General features: G+C 41.3%; 1 protein-coding gene across 2 annotated transcripts in view; it reads left to right on the plus strand.

Moving 5' to 3' along the window:
• Nucleotides 1–1,602: 1,602 nt before the first annotated feature.
• The window catches only part of SLC17A6 (solute carrier family 17 member 6), a 41,958-nt gene continuing 25,581 nt past the window's right edge, over nucleotides 1,603–17,979 (plus strand). Inside the window, exons 1-3 of one of the 2 annotated variants that reach the window (XM_045484790.1) lie at nucleotides 1,603–2,813; nucleotides 5,628–5,880; nucleotides 7,409–7,527. In XM_045484790.1, the coding sequence (XP_045340746.1) occupies nucleotides 2,728–2,813; nucleotides 5,628–5,880; nucleotides 7,409–7,527 (458 nt within the window). In that variant the 5' untranslated portion in view covers nucleotides 1,603–2,727. Of the gene's footprint in view, nucleotides 2,814–5,121; nucleotides 5,230–5,627; nucleotides 5,881–7,408; nucleotides 7,528–17,979 lie in introns of those variants that run through there. The other variant, XM_045484791.1, reaches the window with a different exon arrangement.

Genomic DNA, 17,979 nt, shown 5'->3' on the forward strand with positions numbered 1-17,979 from the left:
AATTCTTGGCACTAAATGAGTATTTTTAGAATGAACAAATCAATATTAGCAATAATTCTGATTCAAGTACTTGCCCTGTTATCAACAGAATGGAGGAGCCAGATGACATTAATTTCAATAAGCTGAATGTAATTATTTTACTCTAGAAACAATGTTTTCATGTTGGATTTATATTGCTTGGTGCCCCACAGATAATCTATAGTGCAGAGTTAGCAATTAAGTTTATTGGTGGTTTAGATCTCTAGTTATTTGAGGTGAAATGTAAGCAGGAGTGCTGAGGAGAATCAGTTTTATATCACCTTCCTAGCTTCACAGTTATTTATTTAACTTCTATTTTTTGCATCACTTCCCAGACTTTCAAAATCATGGATATCCCTAAATGAATTTGGTCTATTGAACTTGTTCACTAAAGATTTGAAAAACATACATATTTTGAAAAGCACCCTAGATGAGTAAGGTCCTAATTAACTTGAATCTTTTATTTGGAAGGAGGTAGATTAGTCGGTTTTTTTCCCCCTTCTTATACTTGATCATCTTTGGGGATAGATACTATCTTGAGGCATTCTGGAGTTTAAGAAAAATCTGGTCCACTGTTTTATAGGGATATATATTTTAATACATGTTTATAAAAATGAGAGAAAGATGCCTCTAATATTCTTTTCATCATTATAATTCATAATGAAATATAATATGACAACTATCAAATTTAATAATGACAGATGGTTTTAGCTACTTTTGATAATCTTTTTTTTTTTTTTTTTTTTGGCTATCCATTCAGTGTATACACATCCATAGTATAATTTGTCCTATTCAGGGAACATTCTTACATGATTCTCTATTTAGATTCATACTTTTGAGATTTGGTCCCAAAATCCCTAGGAAAAATCTACTCCCCCTGTTGGCCTAAATAAAGTCCAAGGATTTTGACCTTGGCAATGTGAATCAAGGGCAATCAGTTTTGTAATCACTTGGCTGAATTGCATCTAAGAGGTTTGTGATTCATGTTAAATGCATTAATAATTAACATTAAGCTAGCATAGCTTTTTGGCTTTGCTTAATGAAATAGATTCATTGATGCTGTACCTATGTATGTGAAAACAAATGTCTTACATGAATGTCTCTCTATAATTCTGTTTTAGGGGAAGATGGTACAAGGAAAAAAATCACATTTTAAAGAAATGTAAGCAATTTCAAATAAATCATGAAAATATTAATGATAATTTGTTGACAAGCACAAGATACAGCCACAAATTTTGTCAGTATATTGATATTTCCATCGTGTGCTGCAAATTAGTTAAGCAAAGAATCAAAAAATTCCAAGGAATTTATATTAAACTGCCTATATTTTATTTAACCAAGGGCAATGAGGTTGCAGCTTGTCTTTTCTTTCTTTCTCTCCCCTCCTCCTTCCCTTTCTGCTTTCCTCCTCTCTTTTTCTTTCCTTTCTTTTCTTTGTTTTTCTTTCTCTTTTCCTTCCTTCCTTCCTTCCTTCCTTCCTTCCTTCCTTCCTTCCTTCCTTCTTTCCTTCCTTCTTTCCTTCTTGTCAGGAATTAAAACAAAACACAACACATGAACAATGTAATTATGCATTCTGTGTGCATGTTTTGTATCCAAGGGAGCCCAAATGCCCCAGAATTCCACAAACATAAATGAAACATGTACTCTTCCTTCCCTGCAACATTGTCAGAGCTGGTGGTAGTGTGCTGGGCAAAACGTAGGAAACTAGAAGTAACTTGTCAATTTTTAATTAAGTCTTCCTCCCTTGAAGAGTCAAATGCACCATTCTCCCTGAAAACTCTGGAGATGATGACATATTTCCACTTGGTTTCCATAGCATCCATTCCTGAAGATCCCCAGAATGGTCTTTGGTCAGGGCGACCACCCAGCTCCCCAAGAAAGTTGGCAACCTGGCCAGCCAAAAGCAGCTTTCCCTTTTCCGGAAACTTACTCTGTCCGTGGTGCTGAACAATTCTGCCGAGACGCGCCCTGAGGAGCGCTGTCAGCCGCGCTGAAAAAATCTTCCCTGACGCTGCCCAAATCAGAACTGTGTATTTGTTATTTACTCACGTCCTCAAAGAGCAGCAAGCTTTCTCCATCTTAATTCGACACTACCGCAGAGCAGAGTTGCGCCGGCGTGATAGGAGGAGATCATAGGCAAGGAGGAAAAACTAACATCAGCATTGCTCACCTGAGACCTCAGATGCTCCCATGAGTTTGGAAGTGCTCTGCTCCCTACAGCAAAGACACCATTAAAAAAAAAATACTATTCTTCTGACTTTGCTTTTACACAAAGGTTCTGTGGTATTTCCGCCTGTCGTTTAAAAGCCAGAAGATTTGGCAGCAATAAGGTTTTCAAAATCGGGAATTTGCATTGTTTTTCAGTGGACTGACTTCCAGGACAAGGACTCATCTGCACCCGCCCAAATACCATGGCACTGCGTGCGCCCTTTGCCACCGGATCCTCCCCTTCCAATGAGACTTTCTGATTGTGTCTACCAACTCTCCTATTAGGAAACCCGTGGGTTGCATGCAGCTATTCTGTTGTATTCTCTTTCTCACTCCCTCCCCTCTCTCACCCACACTCTTGCTGGAGGCACACCAACACCGTTCTGCTGAGAAGAAAAAGCCCACAACTACCTTAAGCGATTAAGACAATATGCGCAACTCTCGCCTTTCATAGCGATCACTATACAAATCTGGCAAGAGCCAACACCAGTCTTTGCAAGAATGGAGTCGGTAAAACAAAGGATTTTGACCCCAGGAAAAGAGGGGCTAAAGAATTTTGCTGGAAAATCCCTTGGCCAGATCTACAGGTAAGAGAAACCCATATTTGCCTGGGCAAACCCATATTTGCCTGGGGCTCAGCATGAAAAAATCTGCAGGGCTATTTCCGTAAACCCTGCTTGCTTTGAGAGGTTGTAATATGATCGGAAAGTCTTTTTTTGTTGGTTGCTGCTATTGCTCAAGCGGGGCTGCTCTGGAAACCTGCTTATTAATTCAGGAATGTTGCACTAAATGAACCTGTGTGCTGTGTGTGTGTGTGTGTGTGTGTGTGTGTGTGTGTGTGGTTTTTGTTTTGGTACCTGCAGATTCTCATCCTTTCCTACCCAGGATTTACCCTCTTTACAATTGAGAAATGACCAGCACCTGTTCAAAGAATCTTTCTTTTGGTGCTCATAGTGACAACAAATTCCTTTAATGCAGACACATGAATTTAGAAAATACAACCCTCAAAGAAATCAACCAAGAAATTCCAAAGAGTAATGGCAGAAAGAAATTTAGACCTCAGCTTTAAAACAACTCAAGTAGATAATCTCCCAGTGGAATCTTCCTTCTGTGCTGAAGGAGGAAGAATCAAAATATATCAATAATTAATAGCTGAAGCATTTCCTCTATCCAAATCCAAAACAATATATATGTGCTTTAATTATTTGACTTTTCTGAGAAGTCTATGTCTTGCATGGCAAATGTCAGTGTTTATAAGAAAAAGCATAATGACTTTGAAAGTACTGGCAATGATTTAATTTTTTATCGTCCCTGTAGTCAATGTACTAATTATGCTGAAAATTTTGCAACTTTAAATTATTTTAAGAATGTTATATGAGTACACTTTCCTTAATAATATGAGCAAAATCAATAAGAGAGGGCAGAAACAGAAGGATAAACGATTCCAAGAAAGCGCTAATTTTCACATTTGGGAAAATGAAGCCCTTAGAAGTGTAGAGAAAATGTACACAAAATGACCAATGCACTTCCTGATTTTCCAAATCTCTTTGGATCTGGTGGGCTTCATGTAGGCACCCCATCATGCACCTATGCGGCAATAGATACCGCAAGGGCCCTGCAGTCCCGCAGCTGCCCTGGAAAAAAGCTCTTCTTTCCCAGCTCAATTGCCATCAGGTGGGGAGTTCAGGTGCATAGTCCAACTTTGCATATAACAGCCTAGGAAGCCAATGTAAAAAAATTTTTTTGAAAAGAAAAGAAAGAAAGAAAGAAGGAAAGAAAGAAAGAAAGAAAGAAAGAAAGAAAGAAAGAAATCACATTAGTTGAATTTTTTCTCCCAGAATAAATTGCCATGTGTTCTGACTTTGGGATTGAACTTTAAAAATACGAATTAACATAGCTGCAAAAACCTTTATGACTTATTCTCCAGGTGGTATTTTGTAAAATTTGGAAGTCTGACATTTTTTTTTTTTTTCTGGTAGCCTCAAATTGTTTGGCAGTCAGCTCCCAACCTGTGCATTCTTGGAATTGATCTTAAAATTTCATTTGCTTTACTCCCATGTATGAAAATAATTGTGTGTGAATATATCACTTAAAAGGGCACACAGAAAAATGAACTATACAGTGGATTGAAAAACATCTGCAAACTGTAAACGGAGAGGTTCTTTGTTTAAATATCGAAAGTATCCATCCCAAGAGTCCACAGTAATTGTACTGTTCACATTCATTCTCTCTTTCTCTTTTTAATAGACATTTCACAGATATATCGTGGACTAGCATAACACCCTGAGCTTTTAGCAAAACCATACCATCACTCCCCATTCCCCTTCTCCCTTCCTCCTCCCCTCAAGGACGAAAACCTAAAAGGAAGTGAATTTTAAGGGTGAAATCTTGTGAAATACTATGCAGATTAAAAAACACAAAACAAAGCAAAAATTTGAGATCTACTGTGGTGTGGGACATCTTACCAGAGTTGATTTGGGGCACGTCTGTGTATCTGGAAGTCGCATTTTACGTCTTTGGAAATGTGCCCAAGACATTTTTCGGTGTTTGTAACCGAGATAGTAATGACGCAAGATTGTGAATAATTAATTATTCATGTTCTGGCAGTAGGAAGCTTAGGTGTCGGCCATATGCTGCGGAGGCCTTTGTTTCAAACTCGAGTGACAAGGAGAAGAAAGTAAGATGTGTAACGGGAGAGTAAACGGTGAACAGGCACCCTGGGACTGGAGGAATGGGCAATAGAATGCGTGCGTGACACTCTCAGAGAGCGCTCACAAGACCTTCTCCGCGTGGGCGCCGGTCAGGAGCGGCCTTAGTCCCTGGGGGTCCCCGCGCTCAGCTAGGAGGCAGGATCGCGTGTCTTTAACCCAGAAGGTTCAACTTAGCTGGGAAGGAAGGGGTAGCGCGGGTGCAGGTCTGAGCTGGGCTGGCCTGCAGAGCACCGGCCCTCGGGAAGCTAGTGGCTGGATAAAACCGACCATCGCCGGGGGTAAAGCACTGCAGGTGGGAGAAGTCGACACTGTTGCTGACGAGGCGCCGCTCCAGTAACCCACTCCCTCCCAAACCACAGACCCTCGGAGAAAGTTAGGCCCCAATTGCCTGTGTCTGTTAATCCAACCCGCTGCGGGGTGGATCCCGAGGGAATGCGGGCTGGGTGCCACGGGCCAGACGGCATTAAAGTTGAAGAGATGCTGCGGCAGGGAGGGGGGCTAGCAGGAGGCTGGAGAGCCGGGGAGGTCCCGAAGCCTGGTGGCGCCCTAGCACCCTAACTCCTGAAGGAGTCGAGCGAGGCAGCGCCCCTCCCCGCCTCCAGCCCTGACGGGTCCTGGGAACTGGGATGGGTCGGCGTCGGGGGTGCCTAACCCGCCGCGTCCTTGCCTTTCCCCCGCTCTGCCACGCAGGGTGCTGGAGAAGAAACAAGACACTGGGGAGACCATCGAGCTGACGGAGGATGGGAAGCCCCTGGAGGTGCCCGAGAAAAAGGCTCCACTGTGCGATTGCACTTGCTTCGGCCTGCCGCGCCGCTACATCATCGCCATCATGAGCGGCCTGGGCTTCTGCATCTCCTTCGGCATCCGCTGCAACCTGGGCGTGGCCATCGTGGACATGGTCAACAACAGCACCATCCACCGAGGGGGCAAGGTCATCAAGGAGGTGGGCAGCCGCTGGCCGTGTGGGTTCGCAAAGCCGCCTCACCTGTTTGAGCTCCATTTCCCCCCTGAAAGAGGAAGGCCTGAATGCTCGCCAGCCCCCTGCTAGCGGTGCGCTTCTAGAATAGGAATAGACCGCGATAGCCGTTAAGGCCTCCCTTTTCGCTTCCGCTCTCTGGGCCTTCCTTTTCTCACCTGCAAAGTGGAAAATAGCATGTAGCTCACTAGCTTCTTGTCAAGAGTGACTCCATACCAGAAGTTGGTGCTTACTAATGTACGCTAAATTTAAATCGAAATATTTTTCTTTCACTCGGAGGAAGGAGTAAGGCAGCATATCAGTGATAATGTCTCCCTGATTTCCTCCAATTCCTGCCAAACAGTCTTAATAATAAAAATGAAACAAAACCGAAATCAGATCAACTGTGAGCATATGGGCAGTTTCCACCAAAGGGCCTTTAGGAGTTGTCCACTTAACTGGTGGAGAGAAAAGCCAAGCTCAGCAGTGCCTTGAGGTCACCGGTCATCCAGTCCCGTAATCTCCTGAAGGGTGTGTTGGGGTGATGGGTAGGGAGAGGAAGGTCAATGTCAAAGTCACTGAAACCTGTGGGTCTAGACGTCCAGTTCAGGGATCTGAGCGACCATTAACAAGGCAGAGCCGGGGTAGCGGGGAGAGAAATTCGGGAACTCACTGTGGATGCGAAGCTGTGAGCGCCGCTGGTCCCCGGGTATTCCCAGAGACCCCGCAAAGCAGATTTAGTTTCAAAATACTACTCAAAGAGACGAAAAGGATCCTCAGTTCCTCAGGAGGCATAAGCCCTCCTCCGCCTTTCTGATGCAGATACTTAAAGGTTCACCCAGGCTGGCGAGGGCGGAATTAGGCCTTGACCTTCACAAACACCCCTCTCCAGCTTTTCTGACCACCCCTGAGGAAATCCTCCTCTCCACTGACCACCCCCACCCATTCCCCAGGCTACTCCAAATCTTGCCCGCCTACGCCCATCCCCATTCTGCCTGGAGGATCCTTTCCTCTAGCTCTTCCGACCTCCTCACCTTCCATCCCAAATTCCCCACCTTCCTTCCTCAGAATTTCCCTGGTTGGATTTCATTCTGGAAGAGACCCCACTACTGGCTGGCATCGGCTAAACGGACCCCGGTCAGGGGTCTCTGTCCCCAGCCAGCAAATGGAATCTCTTCCTGGGGAGTTCTAATTTTCAAAACTGGAGCCCGGAGGACTCCTCATTCATCGAGGTGATCAGATCTGGCTGACAGTAGTTGGGGAGCAAAGCCAGGGCGTCCAGCTTCGCCATTAACTGCAATACATTTCAAACGAACGCAGTTTTTCAGTTAAAAGAAGCATTTCTTCTCTATAAGAAGGTATAGATTCAATTTTGTTAGAAAACGAAAATTCAGCCACCTCCAACCCCAGAATGCAGGGAGCACCCCGGGGATTGAGGGCTCCTGAGCGTGAGTCTGCAGCTCAAACACTGACTCTCCTCTTTCCCTCCACCCCGTTTCCTCTGTACCCCCCATAGAAGGCCAAATTCAACTGGGACCCAGAAACCGTGGGGATGATCCACGGTTCCTTCTTTTGGGGCTACATCATCACCCAGATTCCGGGCGGCTACATCGCGTCTCGGCTGGCAGCCAACAGGTAACGCGTCCCCAGGGCGGGGGGTAATGGGGCTTGTACCCTCACAAGGGGCATCAGAGGCTGGGGGCAGGGACCACAGCCCCGCGGGGATTGGAACTCTTGGGCGAGGTCTTCTGGTCCGCTGGCACCCCATCTCTCCGGGCTGGAACTGTTCGTGCCTCGTTCCAGAATTAGGCACCCAAGAGGATTTGGGATCGCCAGGCAGGGCCCTAGTTGCCGCTTTCTCTCTGCCCTGGCTGAGCCAGCTTTTCGCCAAATGGTCTACGTGCCTTAAGGCCTGGTAAGAGCTGAGGCCAGGCGGGGTGTGGCCGGGCCGGGACTGAGCGGCTGGGTGCACAAAGGCGAGTGTGTTGGGGGGCGTCACGTGCTGCGCTCTCGGCAGGGCGTCCCTCGGGTGCCCCGGCTCCCTGTGGTGCTGACCTCCCGGCAGGGCGCATCGAACGCCGGGCCACCGAGCCCGCCCAGATGGTGCTCTGGGTCTGAAGGACTTGTTTCTATGGAGGCAGGCGGGATTTCAGGCGCCGGGGGTGCGATTCCACCTGTTAATGAGCTCCAGCGAATAGGGGCGGGGGTGGGGAGGGCGCTCAGCTGAGTCCCGCGGCCTCCAGCAATGCAGCGGTGGCTGCAGTCGAGCTCCTAGCGCCAGCTCTGGGATGCCGTCGGGGTCAGCTGCAGAGACACCCCAAAATATGGGGCATAAGGACTGATAAGGTTTGGGATACCAAGGAGCACAGCCTGGCCACTGGAGGGTGAAAGGCAGCTTTATTTGCTTCCTTGTGTATATTAAGATGAATAAAACCAAGTGCTCCCTAAGTCTGAATTGGAAAACTGACAACGCAAGCACTCACGTTTTCAGGTATCGCTTCGTGAAGACTCCAAGTAAAGACTTCCGGTCTTTCGTCAGATCTTGTATCTATGACTTCACCTTTCTCCCTCCCCTCCAAACTCAGATTTTCTGAGGAAGAAATCTTGAACGGGGCACCTCTCCAGTCTTGATCTCTTCTTTGCTTTTGTAAACTGGTCCCTCCTCATTTCTCAGTAAAATCTCCCACGCCTCTTCTAGTGGCTTTTGTCACCTCCAATTCCATTCACCAGCTGTGACTTTCAGTCTGCTCCAGAGCCTAGGGAAGAATTCTTGGAAATTTATTTTAGGTTTAACAATCCTTGGACCAGAATTTTTGAACATTTTTTCAAAATGTCAAAAGAAGAGGGCAAAAGATTAGGAATAGTACCTTTTGAATATCATCTTTACCTTGACACCACGATGGTTAGTACTCAGACCCAACAGGAGACAAACCAGTCTTTTAAAAAAGGGATCAGTGTAAAATTAAAATCATTAACTATTTACAAAACCCAATTCTATAGATGAGATAAATCAAATTGAAGAAAATATGTCATTAAATAGTACTGGTAATGTAGTAATGAGCATGTGACATTTTTGGCTTTAATATCCCTAATGTATAATGTCTTGAATCTTTTTTTTTCCCCTAAAATTTTTTTTAAAACAATATAAACTTCCCAGAAAGATAATTCAAACCTACATATATAAGTATTTTCACTTCAGGGGAAAAACAACTGAAAATTCACACACACACACACACACAAATGATACAGCAAACTCAATGTAATGTGAAGTGAAACTATATTATGACTGTGCCTTTAAGTTTTTTTTAGAGTCAAAACCTTCAGCTTGCCAATTGTTAAAATGCTAACATTTTCCTGCCAGGAGAAAACACCAGGGATGCCCCAGCTTTCCCTCCTGTTGTAACACTGGGAGGTCAGTAAACAGGTTTTTCTGGTTAACAAAACAAAACAAAACAAAACAAAACACCAAAAAACAAAACAACAAGCTCATTGCTATTATTTGTGTTATGTTTATTAAAGACTAATGCTAACTCAGGTTCTAATTGACTTGATAGATTTTCCTTAAAGGAAACAATTGTGAACTTTAGAAGTCCTATTTGGATCTGAAATGGATATTCAAGGGAGAGAAACTTAATATTTTCAATGTCTTATGTCCTCCAAGACTGAGAAAACTAAGTTAAAACTTATTGTAAAATACTACAAACATATGGAAAATATAGAGTAACTTCCTTATCAGATCTTAGGATTTTGACATATTTGCTTCATTTAAAAAATATAACAAAACATTACAAATACAGTGGAAATTTTCTGTGAAAACAGGTCTAAAAGATATATAACATTTTCTTTTCTGATGAGAAAACTACTGTAAAATAGGTAATAAAATATATAAAAAATAAAATGTAATAAAAATCATAAATAATTTAATCACACCGAGACCCTATTGTTAATATGTTGGTAAATGTCCACGTAGTCCTATATATGCTACATGGAATTTTATTTTGGAAGATTTTTTTTTTAAACATAAAATCTGAAAGACTTTTATAATTGTTTTGAAAGATGTACATTTCCTATGATGTTACCTTTTCAAAAACAGTAAAAACAACCCAGCAAGACCAGTTTTCCACCTACAGATATCGTGTGCCCATTCAAATAAGCCTCTCCCTATAGATCATCTAATAGTAGAACAAGATTTCCCTTGGGGGGTGGGTACGGGGATAGAGTCCTGTCTGTCTAGGTATAAAAGAAGCTCCCTTTGGAAAGTGTTTGTCATCACAGTCATGGGCAGGACTAGAGTAGAGGAACTGAGGCGTGTGGAGACTGCTCCTCTAGAGAGAAGAGCTTCTGGCTATGCCCCCTGGCAAATTTCTCAATGAAAAACCCACAGCAGTGATTTTGCCTCTCCATTTTGTGCTTTAAACAAAAGCAGCAACACCCTTGGTCAGAATACAGATACTTGGTCCCTTTCTGGTCAAATTTCAAGTATTCCTGTTTTCCTCCTCATTGAGAGACAAAGCCAGGGGAGTCAAGGGGAGAGAAAGGACTCTTGCATCATGTTTTCCTTTGTCTTTGTCTTAAAGGGCTATTGCACATTGTGGGCAGGAAAATTTAGTCACCTCCAAGGAGGGCTTTGGGGTGAGGAAGCCAAGGAGGAATCCTTACAAAATCTGTGGTGTTTTTAGATGAGAACATACTTACTACATGGATAAAAATGCATCGGGGACAAATTCATTTTACCTTTAAACAGTCCAAGACATGGTCTTGCAGTAATTCGGATAATTACAAATGTGGAATTGCTAAGGATTATTTTTTATCTTGCATATGGACTGGTGAGGAACCTAGTCAAGTATTTAACAGGAGACACAACAGAATTTTGACCAAAGACATAACCAAAGATGGCCAGATTTACCAAAGAATATTTGGTGTTTGGTATTTGGTCAACGTTATGTTTTTCATGGCTGATATTGTCTTCACAAAGGCTATCCTTTCTGTCTAGGGGCAATATTATTTAAACTTATTTAAAAATTTTCCCTCTCCTGCTCCTGTCCTCTTGATCTTCCAATGCTGATTTGGTTCTTTACAGAGCACTTATTGCCAGCGGTCATACAGGTATTTTACTTATCTTTTTTCTCCATTAAAATGTAAGCTCCATGACAGCAGGCTGTTGTGTCCATGTAGTTCTTCCTGTTATATCCCTAGCATTTCAAGAGTGCCTGGCCCATGACAGACACTTGTTGAATAAAAGTGTTTGGGATTAAAAATTTTTTTAAAGGCAGTATGGTATAGTGGTTAAGATACAGGTTCTAAGCACAAACCATGTGGGTTTAGACTCCTGAATGTACTATTTAATAACTGAATGACATAAAACATTATTCAACAACTCTGAGCTTCAGCTTATATTTCTGTAAAAGGGGATTAATCAAACTACTTACCTGATATGAGTATCATGACCGCTAAGTAAGAGAATCCGTGTAATGTTCTTAGAAGTGCCTGGCCCGCGGTAATTGTTGGCTGTTACCATTTATTATTAATAACGTCCTGACTTCAGAAGAAAATGAAAGAATAAATAATGTCTTATGGCCATTCAGTATTACTCATGTTTAAATCTGTCTTAAGCATTAGTAATGCAAAGGGATTATTTCTATTGTGATACAATGTATCTTTTCACCTGTTAGGCTCTACCTTTAAAATTATTTTTCCATACACATTATTTACAGCTAAAATTATTGTTCACTGAAAATGCCTTACATCTCATTTGAAGGACTCTCTTAAAAGAGCTTTTCGGCCAATGGTATAGACAGTGCTAGTAATTCAGCGCATTCAGTCTTTGAATTCTAGTCAGGCATTAGAAATACACTTAGAGAAATCCATTTAAGTTTGAGGGTAGACTTCTCTGTTGATAGTTACAATTTATTTCCCCCTACGCCTATCCTTTATCTAAATAGTGTCTGATTCTGGTGCAACACTGTCTTTTCAGGTATTTCCTGGGTTTCTAGCCTGACTTTTGCTAAGGAAAAAAAAAAAGCTCTTTATTTGAATTAAGAGATTGAACAGTGGACTTCGGCTAACGGAAAGAGCCCATAGTAAAGCGGAATAAGGGTCATCTAATCCAATCTTCTCATTTAGAGACCAGGAAAGGAAACAGAGAATCAGGGATCACAAGATCACCAAGAGTTTGGGACTAAAACTCAGGTGTCCAGGAATGCATGACCTCAGTCTATCTTTACACTGAAATTTAACATCTCTGCCTGATAACCTTGTGCTTCACCACAAAGTTCACTTTCAGCAGCAAGCTGAGCCATCTGCTCTCTCAGTGAGTGCCTACAATCTATAATGTCCCAAATCCAGGACAGAAATCCAAGAATTAGAAGAAGTCTTTAGCAAGCCCAAGGGATCCTTAGATTTTGGTGGTAGGAAAAACATACTGTATTTGTGTGTGTGTGTGTGTGTGTGTGTGTGTGTGTGTGTGTGTACGGATTCCCGAATCCATATGATTGATTCTGTTCTTTTCTTTGCAAAAGACAAAACCCAAACTTGGTAACGACTTAAACAAACGACTTGTGATTGTCTATAGGAGAAAGCAGTATTTAGAACTTTTTCTCCCTACCTAGCCCTTTGGCAGTGTGGGCTCCTGCAAGATTATAGAGGTTTGAGCATGACTGGGGGTGGGGGGAGAGGTGGGGTACTTTAGACCTTTTGTCTGCAAAAAAGAAGGGATTTTTCCTTGGGATTTTGACCAAGGAATTCATACCAAAAGAGAGAGTGGTTTATCCTGAATTCATACCAAAAGAGAGAGTGGTTTATACTGAATTCATACCAAAAGAGAGAGTGGTTTATACTGAATTCATACCAAAAGAGAGAGTGGTTTATACTGAAAAAATCTACAAATTCAAATGCATGGATTTTAAAACTGTTACCTAATGTTGAATTTGCAATTATAAAAACGAAATCTGGTATACTTTAGGTAAATATTCTGACTGGCCTGATTCTGAAAAATTCTCACGTGGGAGGGATTTTCAGGAAAAGAGGAGTGAAGATATTTTAAACTCAACATCTTCATGTTTTAAGCCCAGAAAGGAACAATTTACAGGTGTTATTCTTTTTCTTTCACAGAAATAAAACACTGAACATGTATTTTATTTACTGGAATAAGCATTGGAAATGAATTCTTAAGCATCATTACCAAGCACATATACAAACGTTCTCTGTCTACCTATCATCCATCACCATTTTTTCTTCTCTACTTACCTGTCCATTGCTACCTCTATTGCAAGCAGGGGTTCATGAACCCTTCCAGTGAGAAACATTTGCAAATTCCTTTTGTGTAAGAAAATAATTCAGACTATGAACATAAAGCTGCTGCAAGAAACCACCATCCTACTGCGGTGGAAATGGTTTATCATCATCCAGTCTTTTAGGGCCAGAGGTGACTCTATTTCACGCATTTAGCAGCCTATCAAGCATCTCGCCACCTTCCTATTGTGGGTTCTCTAGGTTATGTGTCTGGGACAACGTGGAAGAGACTTTCCTTTTTCTGACAAAAGAAAATACCCTTTGTACAAGACAAATAGACGGATTGAGAGGGGGAGGGGTCCCTAAGGGCTTGCACGTGGTTTGCTGGCTTGAGCTTCTCTTTCCTTCTATTCTCTCCTCTCACCCTTTCTAGCTCTGGCTTCCCCTGCGGCTGCCACATGCAACCTACTGCAGTGCAGAGGCAGCCTCTAGAGGGGAGGGACGTGATTTTGAGGGAGGAGAGAGTCAGGTGGGCAGCTGGTAGAATGATTCTCCCGCTGCCATATGCCACTGTTGGGGCTGTCTCATTTCTCTGTCATGAGTGATGAAGTCATTTTTACAACTTAATGATGTACCAAGGGACCCAGAGGGCTGGCTTGTGCTTGTGTATTCCTTTTTAAATATGGGACCGGGGCATCAGATGTGACAAAGGGAGGCGCCTGAGCCCTGATTTGATTATATTAAATAGATTAAACAGCCTGAATCAGTCTATTCTTACAGACCCTCTAGGAAAGGATTAGTGCCACACCTGGGGTGAGGAACACTAGTTCCCTGTTAAGGGACAAGCCACTGCCCAAATGGAAATGGATTGATTGATTCCAGGAAAATGGATAGCATCTGTAGGAGTGACAGGTCACCAGTGTTCCTGTCATCTCTTCCAGGAAAATCCTTGTGGGGTGGGCTTGGCAGGTGAGGGTGTTTGTGGCTGGGGGGCAGAGAGAATAATATGACTGAGGATTTCACAGCTAACTCACTCTGGACCACACTGAATGTTAATCATCAGACAGCGGGTGATGCACATTTTCAGCAAATGCATTTGCTTTTCCAAACATTTCTGTATCGGGGTACTATATGCTTTTCAATTTGGGGAATCTGTTTAGTAATGCAGAGCCTCCTACCACACATACATACACACATGTATGTGCTCACAGGTGCACACACATGTATGCACACACACCAGTGTTCTTAAAATTATTCTGTGTAAGAGAATATGATCATTTCACACTGGAAGACAAAGAAATGTGTGTGTGTGTGTGTGTGTGTTGTAACAAGTAGAGGAAAAACAAGTAGAAATTAGGTTTTAACTTGAAAATAGGCAAATTAAATTCATTTTAGTGTGTCATTTGCTGCAGGGGAAATCGTGAGGAAAACAACAATTTTAAGTAGCTTTCAAGTAGTTTATCATTTTTAAAAGCAATCTTTTTTTTTAATGTTTATTTATTTTTGAAAGAGAGAGACAGAGAGAGAGGCAAAGCACAAGTGGGGGAGGAGCGGAGAGAGAGGGAGACACAGAATGCCAAACAGGCTCCAGGCTCTGAGCTGTCAGCACAGAGCCCAATGCGGGGCTCCAACTCACAAACCATGAGATCATGACCTGAGCCGAAGCTGGACGCTCAACCGACTGAGCCACCCAGACGCCCCTAAAAACAATCTTAATTAGCAAATGGCCCTTATTTTATTTCACAGAGGTTATAAAGATGTTCTGTGAGAAATGGAGAGCACCCATCAGTTTCTAATCCTGTTCTTAAGGCATTGAAATGTTCAGATTTTTCATTTCTTTGCCTTTTTTTTTTTTTGGCGCAGTTACTGACGCCCATCTCTGACTTACATTCACACTTGAGTGGATTTTTCAGGTAGGACTTTAACTGTCCATTATAAGGAGAAGGACTTTAGGCAAAATGAAATATGCTAGTTGAGATTCAGCCTCCTGTTTGGAATTTAAAGTTCGGCAATACTTATCTACTTAATAACTCTATGGCTTGATTATTTGTTAAGTGAAATAAATGGTTTAGTTTATTGCAGAAAATTTTTATGTAATTTGCCAGAATTTTCAATGATGATTTAGTTTTTAGGTGTAGTACTGACATGAATATATTGCCTGAGATTACATATATTGATATAGATACTACGTGATATTCTATAGAACCTAGATTTATAATTCAGAAAGTAAAATAATATATTAAACATGGAAAATGTCTATTTGGGGAAATTTATTTCTATAAATTGTTTTTTTGATGTGAAGTATAATATTTATTTGCCTATACATTATTCACCTTTACTTGGAATAAGTGGTGCATCAGACCTTAAGTGAATTTCTTGACTGACATGGATTATAAAGCAAACAACAAAACAAAACAAACCTGACAATATAAATCAGAAGTCAGCTTACTTTTACAAATGTGTAATTGGTTACCTATATTGAATAGAGTCTTACATTTCTATTCTATAATCGCCATTCGTTAAAACATTCTCAAATAAACTACGTTACTATTTGATGTCATTAAATTTAGCACTTAACCTATTGAGAAATATTGAAAATGTCCCTGAAAAAACCCACAATGAAATTTCAAAAGACAAAAAAATTTGTAAAAATGAACCTGGAAAGCAGCATAGGCCTACTGAGGTCAAGCAGTAACACGATTGCTTAATTTATATGATGGAGTAGAGGACAGCCTTCTCTTTCCCTGTAAAGAGAGTCTAGAAATCTAGCTTTTAGATTAATGTGGGGAAAAATAAAACCAGCCCAACTGAATGGAAATATGGAAGAGACACTCTAACAATGTACAATGGACAGGCCTGAGTGAATATCAGAAAAGCTTTTCCATCAATGTGAAGTAGATCATTCAGGGATAAAGTTTCAACCTCTCCCTAAATAGTACATTTGTATTGGGGTAGGAAGAGAGAGGATATGAGTTATTAATTGTTTCTGTAATTGCCTTAGTTCCCCATTTCAGGAGGCAGATGAAATTGAAATTGAATAGAATACTAAATACATGTGTCACTAAACTTTTTATATACATGATCTTTCTTCCTCATAGAGACTCTGGAAGGCAGACATTCTTAACACTTGTTTTACTGGTGAGAGAACTGAATACAGAATAGCTATTATTTCCTCAAATATTACTAGCTGGTAAGAGGAAGAGCTGGGGTATCAACCCCAGTATGTCTAATTTCAAAGGATGTGCTTCTTTTCTAAACACATTTCTCCTGTTAAATACCTTTGCCGTGTGTTCCTTAAAACATTTTTTTTAACAGTGTCTTAAAAAATTTCACTGTATTACTTAGTGCTGGGCTAGGTCCATAGGAAAGAACATGGCTGTGGAATAATTTAAAGCTTTTTTTTTTTTTTTTTACATGAGTTTGGTTTTTACACAAGTCTTCTAATCAGAGGGTAAATCTGGAAAGCCTATTATGGTGGAAACTGCTTTCAGGGCAGCAGTACTATGAAATGCAATTATGTGTCAAAGTTGAAACCAGTGCTAGAGATCATGAAACTCACATGAATATTACGTGTATAGATTTCCTTCTGTTGAGATACCAAAAATATATTCAATGCTTGTGTTTGTTCTTGGAACATCAAGCCAAACAAACCAATGATTATCAAGCACCATACAATATACACGACTATATTAAATATTGAAAAATGGTAGGATTCTTCAAGAGGACAATATGTCATCTCTGAAACATCACCATCTAATTTAGTTATGAAAGCAGAGCTTTAGAAAGAGTGGTTTCAAAGGCTGATGAGGATGCTGTAATAAACAAAGTATAATGGCAGTTGGTTTCAGGAGATTCTACAGTGTTGTTTAGAAGACTTAAGGATGAGGCCAGGCTGGGCCACATACTTGAACTCAGCAACTATCTCAAGTGAGGATTTATCCACAGGAATACTCTAAATTCTAGTCCATAGCTGCCATCCTACAGTTATTCTGTGAGAGTAACTCAGCTTCCTAGGATTATTAAGATACCAAGAACAGCAGTTCATTCCTACTAAAAGCTCAAGAACATACAAATGGTCAATTGATTGAAAAGGATATTGGGATAACAAAGGTTCAGAGAAGAATCTGTTATCACACACATCTCAGGAAGGGAAGTTATCATTGCCTTCTCTTTACAGTCTTTCTACAAAAGTAACTGAATGGTTATTTCTTAAGAGCATGTCATCTACAAAGCATTCTGCTAGCATCATAGGGGTTGAAGAAGTGAGATAAGGACCCTGACTGTGTTCCCCAAGAGACACAAATAATGCAGGGGGTAAGGGAACATGTGATCTCTTGAGTTAAGTCTTATAAAAGCAATCTACAGTGCTTGAGAAATATCTGAGAGGAGATTAGCTGAAAAAAGAGGTGTGTGTGTGTGTGTGTGTGTGTGTGTGTGTGTTGGGTGGTTACTAGGGATAGGGTGGAGGGATACTAAGACAGGTATAATTCATTTAGACAATGCTGTACATTAAAAATATGTTTTGTTTCCTGACAGATATTTTAGATGGTCTACTGAGGCACAAACTGAGAGGCTGATGCAGTTCAATCAATTCTGTATGTCTTCAGAAGGGGAGAGGGAATTTTCAGTATATGTCTTCATACTCTTTAAGCTGCTAGAATTTCAAGATGACACGGAACAACTCTGGGTCTGTTGTTATAGAAATAATACTATTTAACTAGGGCAAAAACATTCTGGAAAAAAAAAGGCAAAGAATAACAATTCTCTGGAAACTCTATTGAATGTTGGGAAATTCCTGTGTAATGATAGATGATATTTATAAACCATACACATGCTATGAACCAGGCACTGTCCTCT

Source organism: Leopardus geoffroyi, chromosome D1, assembly GCF_018350155.1.
Source record: "Leopardus geoffroyi isolate Oge1 chromosome D1, O.geoffroyi_Oge1_pat1.0, whole genome shotgun sequence".
NCBI classification, from domain to species: Eukaryota; Metazoa; Chordata; class Mammalia; order Carnivora; family Felidae; genus Leopardus; species Leopardus geoffroyi.